This window comes from Delphinapterus leucas, chromosome 6 (assembly GCF_059928025.1).
Source record: "Delphinapterus leucas isolate spDelLeu-1000000601 "Yukka" chromosome 6, BTC_Dleu_Yukka2, whole genome shotgun sequence".
NCBI lineage: Eukaryota > Metazoa > Chordata > Mammalia > Artiodactyla > Monodontidae > Delphinapterus > Delphinapterus leucas.
In genome coordinates this window covers 115,520,638-115,532,478 of record NC_143134.1, presented here as the reverse complement: position 1 = coordinate 115,532,478, position 11,841 = coordinate 115,520,638, and the positions used below count along the sequence as shown (strand labels likewise).

General features: G+C 43.5%; 1 protein-coding gene across 8 annotated transcripts in view; it reads right to left on the bottom strand.

Annotated features, from left to right (window-relative positions):
* Positions 1-542: 542 nt before the first annotated feature.
* Positions 543-11,841, bottom strand: part of PBX3 (PBX homeobox 3) — a 230,318-nt gene continuing 219,019 nt past the window's right edge. For 7 of the 8 annotated variants that reach the window (XM_022578733.3, XM_022578736.3, XM_089913751.1 and 4 more), the window contains 4 exons: positions 6,279-6,444; positions 4,685-4,797; positions 3,818-3,907; positions 543-1,118 (listed from right to left, as the gene is read on the bottom strand). In XM_022578733.3, the coding sequence (XP_022434441.1) occupies positions 1,026-1,118; positions 3,818-3,907; positions 4,685-4,797; positions 6,279-6,444 (462 nt within the window). In that variant the 3' untranslated portion in view covers positions 543-1,025. The remainder of the gene's footprint in view (positions 1,119-3,817; positions 3,908-4,684; positions 4,798-6,278; positions 6,445-11,841) is intronic. The other variant, XM_022578735.3, reaches the window with a different exon arrangement.

Here is an 11,841-nt window from a genome sequence, read left to right as displayed (position 1 = left end):
CTGATTTTTCTTTTAAAAGATTACAATGTACATTACATTTTATGAAGGGAAACAAAGAGTAAATTACAAGATGCAAAAAGATAAGAAAGAGACAAACTACAGCGTGAGTATTGTTCAGAGGTAGTAAGTGAGCACTCTAAGCTACAGAACATGTTGAAATTCTATTGGTTTGTATGAGTTCGCATGAGGTAATAAAGCTGTGTTTTGATTGGTGAGATGTATAAATACTCTTTTGCTACACTATATACAACACTCCAGAGAGCAGGGCCTTTGCGAATGCCCAGAGGACGTAGCAAACCTTGACAAGTCTGTGCAGCACCCAGTGCACACCATAAAACCCCAGACGGATCTCGTGGTCACCTCTATCAGCAGCAAGTATCTTCAGCTCTCAAAACAGTCTGGATCCATAATTTAATTACCGAGCAGACTCTGGGCACTGGTGCTTTCAGAGAGAGAAAAGATGCTACCGGTCTCTGATCTAATTATAACATAAGAGATCGAAACCCAAGTGTGACGAGGAAGATTCTTAAACACAACCATCATTAACAGGTAGCCAAACAGCTCCTTTATTCCAACTCCATTAGTGATATGAAAGAAGGACAGTCAAAGTCTGCAATGGAAATATGCAAGAAGTTCAATTTAGGTGAGGTGAGTCTTTGTATCTGCTTTAGCGATTGAGGTTTAGCATATATTGTACTTTTTACCCTTAAGGCCAAGTAATTGGCAAGTGAGAAACCATTAATGTAAAATATTGATAATAAATTATGATAAAATAGCTATAGGACTGTCGACAGTGTTAAATCTTGGCCTAACTGGATAAAGTGCTTTTTTAACATTGTGTGTTTTTAAGTATAAATACAAATGATTATGATTCCTTAAAAAACAGATTCACCAAGTTCTCTAATAAGACAAGGTTTTACAGTAAAGCTGTAGATGGTGGGCTACAAAAACGCTTTCCTTTTCCTCCTATTGCTCTGAATGCACTTATCAAGGCATGTCAGCTCAGGGAAAAGTGTTGCCAGAGATTAGTTAGAGGTATCAGAGTGCACACTTCCTGGGCCTTCTGTAGGAGAAGTCACAGAAGATGGAGTTGTTGCGTCCTGCCAGCCTCCATTAGCCTGAAAGGAGAAGCACAGTTCAACGGGTGCACGTCTACATATTAATTCTCCTCCCCAATTGAAAATACCCCGATGACAACATGAGAGCAAAGATGCATTAGCAAAATGTGTTTTCTAAACCCACTTTGGCAGGAGTTTGAAGCATGTGTTAAAGTGGGATTAAATGCATGTAAAACAAATCCATCCTACCAAGTAAAGACTTGGCAATAAATCAGCACGCTGAAGGAGGGCTTCAGCTGGTCTCAAGCTGGCACGAAGCTCGGCCTTTGATTTGCTGATAAAAATCAAGTGACTTGAAGAAAAATCTTATAAGAAGCGAGCAGTGGAGAAGCTCAATGCGATGCTCTGGCAAGACCTTGGGCTCCACAAAGTATAAACTTCAACCCAGCTTAATCCTCGTTTCCATAGAGAAGAAGCCCATCCACCCCCAGGCCCCTTTTCTATACGAGACTGACAGCCAGCTACTATAACCCTTGGAAAATGAAGGCCAGAATTTCCCTCCAAATAGGATCTTGCAGAATGAAAATGCATGAACTGTGGAGGAGCACACACTATTCAAATCTGGATTCCAATTATCTGTAACTGGGGCTCCTATTCGGGATGTTGCTACCGCTCTTCACATGCCACTGGCCCTTCCTGCCTCAGACCTGCATCCGCAGTAACAGTGCTCAGAAACAAATTTGCCTTATGTCTTGGCCTATAGAGGCAATTGCTGAAATCAATGTCTGATCAGATTTCTGCTGTGGCAGACAGTTTGTCGCTACATATTTTTATGTCAGTCAAGAAGAGGGAGGTGCTGGGCTTGTGAGCTGGGGAACACTGAGCGGAAGTGACGGGGCGGGCCTTTCTGGAGAGAAGGCGAGGGTGAGCTCTCTGCCACCCAGTGCCTGCGGCGCAGACCAGCCTCGTGCTGTGCTGCCCCCAGACCTATACCTCCCACACCAGTGCCAGTGAGGGGCAGAAGGTCCCCCGACTCCCTCACATCCATCTGCGACTTGTTCTACGAGTCCATCCAAAATATCTTCTTTTTAGGCCTGCACTGCTAGGCTACTGAGATTCCTCGCCCAGCCTTGGGCTGGGAATTCTTCCTTCTCCCAATATGCTGTTCTTAGGGAACCCTGTCTTCGGCTTAACTGCACAGTCCTGCATCTAAAGCACCTTTCCTCCCTCTAGGTCCACAGAGAAATGGTGGGGAGGGGGGAGAGAGAGGGACCAAACAACCACGCAGAGATGACCAGAGCCGAAGGGAGAAGGATTTTCCAGGCTTTGGGTGTATCAAATCCAGGTTAGGAAAAAAAATAAAGCTATGGCGGTTGATCTTCAGAGCCTCAGCTGTGCAGGTTGGATGGTGACGAGCGCGTGTGTGTTTGTGTGGACTCGAAGAAATCCTCTCCTCTATCTAATGGGTAACCTGTTCTCACCACTTAGGTAGGAAAATATACTTAGAAAAAGAAAATCTCTTACACAGACACAAGTCTAAAGATACTCCATCTGAAGTAAGCATCATTCCTCTTTTATCCAAATTTATAAACAACAAATGTACAATATTTTTACCCAGCGTGGCAGCTGGAGGAGAGCTTGTCAGCAAGCATTCTTTTTTTCAAAATAAATTAATCCTCACTCTGGTGGTTTGAGATTATGCACTGTATTATACAACAGCGCCTTATCAAGCCTCATCAACGAAGATGGAATTCATGTCTGTAAAATGCTGCAGGCAATCACAGTTTCATATTTTATCGTGTTGATAAGGATATCGCACATTCTCTGAAGCATTTCAAAACACTTAAATGAAAAAGGAGAAATGCAACTAAAAGGCTTTTTATATGGTTTGTTGTGGGTTATTACGAGTTATTTATAAACCCAAAAAGAAAGATTTGACATTTCAAATGTAGAAGATTTGAGTATTTAATGGTCCTGTTTTCCTTTTACAATTGAACATCCTCAATCACTTTCTAAATCATTAGTATTTACTCTCATAGAAAGCTAGGCCTCAAAAAGGGAGACTTCTGTCTGTTTTCTTTCTGACTCTACTACCATGTGTTGGGCAGTTCGTTTCCTCCCTAGTCTGGAGTACCAGATTCTGTCCACCAGTCCCCGCAGCTCCCCTTTAGGTGCTGTGAGTTTGCTATTTTCCATCCATGTCGGGGGAGGGGGGGGAAAGTGAAGCTCTGGTCAATTGGTTACTAAAGTTAAAATTATTTCCTCCGTACTTAACTGAGAGGCCATGGAAAATGCTGGACGTGTTTTGCATCCCACATTGACAATACAGCAAGTTACTCTTAAGAACAGGAGTCTTTGTTTAGCTTGGTTTGTTGATCTGTCTGGGGCCCTCCTCCCCTTCACCTGAGCTGTGTTTGGGAATTTTTCCTGCTGCTCGAGTCTAAGATAAATGACCTGTTTTTCACCATCTCCCTGGAACACAGCACGGCCAGTGGGAGATGGCATCTTAATGGGCTGATGCTTAAGTCTCTATTGATGACAGAATGCCAGCCACCCTGGGCCTCTGTGAGGACTTCTAATGGCATGAAGGTAACATCAGTGTTTAGGTTCATAAAATAAAAGTACACTAAAAATGCTGCCTTCCCCACCTGCCAAAAAGAAGAGAAGCCAAGTAAAATGGCCATTAATTTATTTATTAGCCACTGTTTACCTGACGCTGTTCCTACAGCTCTTCAAATCTGGTTCCCCAGAGTACTCACATTTAAATTATGTGGACTGTACAGTGAGTTTCCTCCAAGGCCATCACTGTAGCCTCCCGTCTGATTGATAACATGACGGAGGGTATCCACCTAGAAGTGAGACAAAACAAAATTCATCATCCCAAATCTATTAAAACATCATTACTTACAAAAGGAAACAATTTGAATCATGTGTGCCATGAGGGTTTAGCATCTTGAATGAAAGACAAATTTATCAATCAAATGTGACTGGCAGAATTTCAACAATTCTTTGCATATTTAAACTCGCACATCTTTGTTTTTCATGCCAGCCAAACAACAACATCTTCATGGTCATGCAAACTTTGCATCTACACCAGCCAAATGAGCATGGCTGTGGGTGAAACTACTTATAAATATGTATACTGGCTCGCCCTCTCACACACGCACACACTCCCACGTGCATAAAAACAAGTAGCTGCTTTCCAGTAAGAGGATGAGAAAAAGAGATGAACCTGGAATATACTTTAAGAACTCAGGTTTTTGTATTCTGACTTAAAAAAATAAATACAGAAATGAAACAGAGTAATATATTTTAAAAGCATACACACACTGGCACACACAATTTTTCTGTTCTGTTTTGTCATGAAGGTAATATGCACCCAACCCCTCTCCATGAGCTCAAGCCAGAGCCGAATGCATTCACAAAGTTTATCAGGTTTGAATCATCCAAAGCCACTGTTCACTTGACTTCTCATTAAATTAAATGTTGGGGCAGATGGTAACGTCCGGAAGCACCCAGCACAGGGTCTGCACGGTGTGCAGACCACTTCCACGGGTTGAGAGTCAGGAGTTTTGAGCCCAAACCCTACCCTGCTAGAAAGGCCCCAGCTGGGGCATTTCTCCTACCTGTGATTGCACATTGGCTCCGACTTGGGACCCTTGGTAAGAATCCCCATTCAGACTCTGCATGTTCATGAACATGTCCCCAGAATTTGGGAGGTTAAAAGAACCAGAAGAACCTGGAAAGGAAAGAGTTAAGTAGCTGAATAACAGAGAGCTACACACATAATCCTCAAAGACCTAGAGGCAGGGAAAGGAGAAAAGGTACAGAAGGGAAAGGTTGTGTACAACATAAGGCATTTCTAGATCTAGGAGGACGGAGAATAACTCCAAGGAGTTAGGTCCTGTGATTCATTTTGCATCTAGGAAAATCCTATCAATGGGGAAGCCCACATACGAAAGAAAGAGAGAATCAAAACAAACAGAAAAACACCCAGCAGCTGGCCTGGAACCATCCCCTTGTTTTCATTTATCTCCAGGACTTGGTCATTAAGTGAGCTCTTCACCATCATTAACTGTCATGGTGGACAATTACCCAGAGAAGAAACATTTTTCTCAAGCTCTTTCTAAGCCATACACTCTGCCTAACTTTCATCAGTTTCCATGCTCCATTAAAAAGAACTTGGAAGGAGGGGCTTCCCTCGTGGCACAGTGGTTGAGAGTCCGCCTGCCGATGCAGGGGACATGGGTTCGTGCCCCGGTCCGGGAAGATCCCACATGCCGCGGAGCGGCTGGGCCCGTGAGCCATGGCCGCTGAACCTGCGCGTCCGGAGCCTGTACTCCGCAACGGGAGAGGCCACAGCAGTGGGAGGCCCGCGTACCAAAAAAAAAAAAAAAAAAAGAACTTGGGGGCTGGGGGGAAGAAGACAACAAACCAAAACAAACAAAAAACCCCTCACTTTCTGAATTTTTAAAGATATATTTAAACTATCTCCTTAGAAAAGTCCCTTGATTTGCTTCTCAAGTCCATCTGTTTGGACTAGCCGCACATCTTTCATTGCTACTCAAGTTCCCTCTAATTTTAAGATGTTTCCAACTCCATCAAAAAATGCCACATAAAATCTGGCCAAAATGTATTGTATGAGCAGCCAAGATATTGCATCCATGTGTTGAGTACCATACCCCTCACGGCTAACCACATCCCGATCAGCTAACCACGTGCTGAGCCTACCGAGTCAGCACAGGTGCTAAGGAGATGTAAGGACAGCGGACTCGACTCTGCAGCTACATCAGGTAGAAAGCCCTACTGTCCTAACCCCAACATACCAGCTTCATTACTCACAGCAACAGGTAAATCTCCCACTTCTATTTCACTCGTTCTTTGACAGACCACTATTGATTTTAATATGACACATGGAAAAATAGAGTTAAAATAATCGTTAGTGATAGCACTTTGCTTAACTGCTGAATTAAAAACACTGCTAAGTGTGAAAGTTCCAGAATCTAACAGTACGGAGTGGCACTCACTGTGAATAGCGGGTCTACAGGCTCTGGCTATCCACTCATTCACCCACCCCAAGAACAAGTCTGCATTTTAATATAAATCTTCCTTTATAAGTCCACTGTGTCCCCAGTATGGCTCTTGTTTCCTGGTCTGTGGGACAGGGCTTTGTGGCATAAGGCTGCCTGAGCTGAGTAGGGAGAGAGCGCCCGTACGCACCAGAATTTGGCGTGGTGGGCGAGTTGGTCTGGTTGTTCTGCACGGCTGCGGCCACTGCGTGTGCAGCTGTCACGGCTGTCTTTGCAGCGTAGAGATTGGCTTCTTCCTGAAACTTGCCGATATTCTTCTTGTACCTGATTCGTTTGTTGCCAAACCAGTTGGATACCTACAAATCACAGGGATATGAGTAAGGGGAAGCGAGGTTCAAAGAGAGGAACAAAAATCAAACTTCCAATAATAACTGTAGGACACCAAAGGGAGACCTTGGAAGACACTCAATTCCTAGCCTGTGATCACACCCTGGGGATGACGCAGAATGGTGCAGAGGCTCACTTGCTCTTTTGGCAAACCTCTCAACACTCTTGGAATAAGACCACTTCTTGGAGTTGGCCCCAGTAACACTAAAATGGCTGGGAGCACTGTTCATAAAAAATAGTCAACTGGTATATACCAATTAATATATAAATGACTAGTCCCCTGAAAAGGAGCTGAAAAACTAAAGGAAACATTTGTTAAGTTAGGTAAATAATAAGAAATGCTTGTGAAAGAATGACTTATTCTTTTGGGGTCTGGAACAATTTTGGCAGCTGTACAGTAAAATCATGTTTGGTGTGCTAAAAAGAGTAACATCAATTAATAATGGATGAAAAAACCCTTTGTCTCCTGCCTTAGAAGACACTGTATGTCTGCCAAGATGGCTGCTCAAGTTGTGCCAGTTAACATGTGAGAAGGTCACAATGTGAAAACTCAAGCAATTGCAATAAGGTCAAATGCAGAATCAGTGGCTGATTTCATCAGGTAGAACATACTTATTTCTTTTGCAAACTACTTATGGTGCCAACCAGAGCAAACGGAAGAGATTTCTAAGGAGGATCTTGGCAACAGGCAGATTTCATCACATTTCATTGACAGCGAAACTTCAGCCCAAGACTCACTGCCTGTAGTTACATTGAGTGTTCAGGCACCTGGGAGCTGAGCTATATAAAGAAGCTAAAACCCACACAGCAATTTATGAATAGGTACCCACTTGCTATATAAAAGGCTCTGACCTCTCTTTTGTTAAAGTAACAGTTTAAAAACACTTTTTAATAATTTCTTAATAATGTGTCAAAGGGGCATGCTGCTGTGGTATCAGGCAGGGTGGGTCACTGTTTCATCCTGAACAGCCATTTAGGGACCCTGAGGGAAAATAAGGAGTGGTATAAGCCCTCCAACCCAATTTACACCAATGGGCATGCTAGTTGACCATCTCTGCCAAGTCTTTAATTGCTTTGGAAATAGAACTCTCATTCTTCAAACTATGGCACTCATCCGTTCAGGGAAAGCTAGAGAGCCCTGGCAAGGGAGCCACATGAGGAAGACAATGTTGGCCTGCAGCAGCCCACACACTGTCCCATCCTGGGGTGGGGGGGGGGTCACTGTGTGACACACACACAGGGCAGCACACTAGCTGAAGACCTGTGCAGCCACCGTGAACACTGGTTCAGACAGCAACAAGCCAAAACTCATCAGGAAGCAAATATGCTGCAGATCAGGCCTTCCTAGCCGTTTCTGTTCCACTATCGTCCCCCCACACAACTCCCCGACCCAATGAAGGATTAGATGTGCCCCTTCCTTCCTTCATTTCAAATAGTGGTGGTAATAGTAACTATTTAATGAGCATCGCCTTTGCACTGAGCATCACACAGAGCCCTCTGCATACGTTTTCTCATGCAACAATCTTAACAATCTCCAGGACTAGGTGATGGACTGAGGTGGTCACGGGCATCACACCTGTCCCAAATCCAATGGTCTTCTCTCTCCGCAACTTGTTTGACTTCTCAGCAGCGTCTGATACTTGTAATTACCTCCCCCCGACCTCTGGCTCCTTCTTAAAGTGCTTTCTTTGCACGGTTTCTGTGACATTATGCTCCTGCTTCTCCTTCCCTGACACACCAGGGTGTGTGTGTGTGTGTGTGCGCGCGCGCGCACGCTGAGCAATCTTATCTCTATTAACGATTTCAACCATTGTCTCTGTGAATGACTCCCAGATTTCCATCTCTATCCCTAACTTCTATGAATAATTTCAGTTCTCAATTTTTAAGACACTTCCTTAGAAATGTTCTGTCACAACCTGCAACTCAACAGGTCTAAAAGAGAATTCATGTGTCCTTTAACCTGTGCCTCCGTCTCCATTTTCTCTTCATGTTCATGGCATCTCCACTGCCAGAGACGTGGTATTCACCATGTCATAAAGTCCCTGATTCCACCGTTAGATAGTTCTGACGGATACACAGCTCTCCATTCGGAACTAAGATCCGGTTCCCTTCCATTTCCACTCATGGGCCTTAGTTCCAATATTTAGACTGTCACAATATTAGGCTCTCAAACAGCCCTGAGGGACCCAACTCCACTCTGCCATCGGCCTCCTCTGCCCTCCCTTCTTTCAGCCCCATGTGTGTGGGGCAGGTGCGTGGGATAACTGTGTGGGACGTGGTCGTGGAGGAAGAGTCAGGAGGGCACACAGGTGAGAAGGTGAGGAAGACCTGAGCCCGGCAGAACAGGGGTCGTGGAGAGGGCAGAGGTCATGGAAGAGGACTAGAATAGGCAGAATTTGGCCACTGACTCACTGTGGAGCCAGGGGAGAGGGAGAAGCCGAGATGATGCTGATGTGGGGCCCAGGCCTCCAAGAGCATGGAGGCAGATGCTCTGGGAGGGATTTCCGCACCAGGAGAAGGCAGCCTCAGTGACTCTTAGGATCCATTCCCAGACCAGAATTATATGACTCTAAAAATAAAAGTTCTGAATTTAGACTGTAAGATGACCCCAAAGACATTCGCTCTGGTTATGCTTGTTAAAGCAAGTTCTCATAGCCCCCAACTCACTTGTCACAAGCATATCCTCAGCTCAGGAGGCAGACCTAGCGGACCAGCTCACAAAAACCTCCTTCAATATATATCACTCTAGCTTGTCTGAGTAAGACTGTCAGGCCTCTGAAAGAGTTAAATATTGAATGTATCTATAGTGCAAAGGGAGATATTCCTGGTTGAGAGGGAATTTGGAATTTCTTAAGCATAATTAATGAAAATTCCCCAACTCTGAATTTAGCAAGAAAGGCCCATCTTAGAATTCTCTTCTTCTAAACAATTCTCTGTTGGATTCTGTACTTTGTAGTTAATATTACCTTGACAATCAGAGAAGCTATAATACATTAATGAAACCTAGCCTGGAAAATCTGATTACAGCTTTATTAACGGTTTCATAATTGAGGAATCTCTATACCATCAAAGGTCTCATCTCCAGATATGTAAGAATTCTGTGTTGATGCATAACCCTGGACCAATCAAACAACAGTCATCACTAATAAAGGTTTATTTAATTCTCACAGTAAAATTTTAATATCACCAGCAGCCTGGGGAAGCTTTAGCAAGTGGATTTGCTTGACATCAGATCGTTTCTATTCTGCTAGTCCCGATACTTCTTAATCTTTAATATCAAGGCAATTAAAATTAATGGCCACTCATCCGAAGCTACTGTGGGCAGTGTTTCCTTGACATCAATTGTTTGATGGGATTACCTAGAGGTTAAACTAACAAGCAAGGTTTAATTGGAAGCAATGAAAGAAGCAGTGATCATACGTTATGTTTAACCTGCATAACCACATCTAAATGAATATCTAAAAATGTTAAACTATTTCTCAAATTAAAATATGCACGTCACATTCTGATATCACAGATTTGGATACTGCAGCAATCAGCTATTAAGACCACACTGCTGCAACTGAGATCGGTGTAATTAATGTATAAATCGACACCTAAGTTCAGGAGTTTTTTTCACATTTCAAAATCAGATGGATACAATTGCAAAAGTCACCCAGCTGGAAGCACCAAAAGCTACAGAGCACACGTGGCCCTCCCCTACACAGGGCTCACAGTGGAGCCAGGCTGTACACACTGGCTCAAAGGAGAGCAGAGCTTGCTCTCTCTCTGAACTTGAATGGTCTGTACACTGGTCCCAGAATAGAAACACAAAGAGAAAATTGGTGGACAAAAAGGGAATATACTGTCCTGTGCTTCTCTTTTGAGCCACATATCAAGGATTCATGACTCTGGACTGTGCAGAAGGCAAAGGGCCAGGTAAGAATTTTAAGATCAGTTAAAAACAATAATAAAAACACAAGTACTGGGCTTCCCTGGTGGTGCAGTGGTTGAGAGTCCGCCTGCCGATGCAGGGGACACGGGTTTGTGCCCCGGTCCGGGAGGATCCCATGTGCCGCGGGGCGGCTGGGCCCGTGAGCCATGGCCGCTGAGCCTGCGCGTCCGGAGCCTGTGCTCCGCAACGGGAGAGGCCACAGCAGTGAGAGGCCCGCGTACCGCAAGAAAACCAAAAACCAAAACAACAAAAACCACAAGTACTCTCTTCCTCCTACTGACGTTCATTGCTACCAGCTCCCAGACTGTACGCCTTTGGCAATCAGGGAAATGAGTAGTGAACATTTTGCAGGCTGGTGATTTTCTGGAGCCCTTCTGCAAGGCCAAGAAGTGGCTGGAAAAGCTTCTGTTCTCTCCCAATTACTATAGCCATGCATTTCCCCTGACTCAATTCAGCTGCAGACTGCCAACTGCCTTTAAAAAGTAAAATGTTTTTCTTTCTTTTTTTAAAAAAAATATTTTACTGAAGTATAATTGATTTACAATGTTGTGTTAATTTCTGCTGTACAGCAAAGTGATTCAGTCATACATACATATATACATATATGTATTCTTTCTCATATTCTTTTCTATTATGGTTTATTATGGTTCCAATATAGTTCTCTGTGCTATAGAGTAGGACCTTGTTGTTTATATATACTAGTTTGCATCTGCTGATCCCAAACTCCCAATCCTTCCCTCCCTAACCCCTTCTCTCCCTTGGCAACCACAAGTCTGTTCTCTTCATCTATGAGTCTGTTTCTGTTTCAGAGATATGTTCATTTGTGTCATATTTTAGATTCCACATATAAGTGATATCATATGGTATTTGTCTTTCTCTTTCTGACTTTGCTTAGTATGGTAATCTCTAGGTCCATCCATACTGCTGCAAATGGCATTATTTCATTCTTTCTTATGGCTGAGTAATATTCCATTGTATATATACACACCACATCTTTATCCATTCATCTGCTGATGGACATTTAGGTTGTTTCCATGTCTTGGCTATTGTAAATAGTGCTCCTATGAACATAGGGGTGCATATATCTTTTTGAATTATAGTTTTGTCTGGGTACATGCCCAGAAGTGGGACTGCTGGATCATATGGTAACACTGTTTTTATTTTTTTGAGGAACCTCCATACTGTTTTCCATAGTGGCTGCACCAATTTACATTCCCACCAACAGTGTAAGAGGGTTCCCTTTTCTCTACACCCTCTCCAACACTTGTTATTTGTAGACTTTTTAATGATGGTCACTCTGACCAGTGTGAGGTGGTACCTCATTATAGTTTTGATTTGCATTTCTTTAATAATTAGTGATGATGAGCATCTTTTCATGTGCCTATTGACCATCCATATGCCTTCTTTGGAGAAATGTCTATTAAGGTCTTCT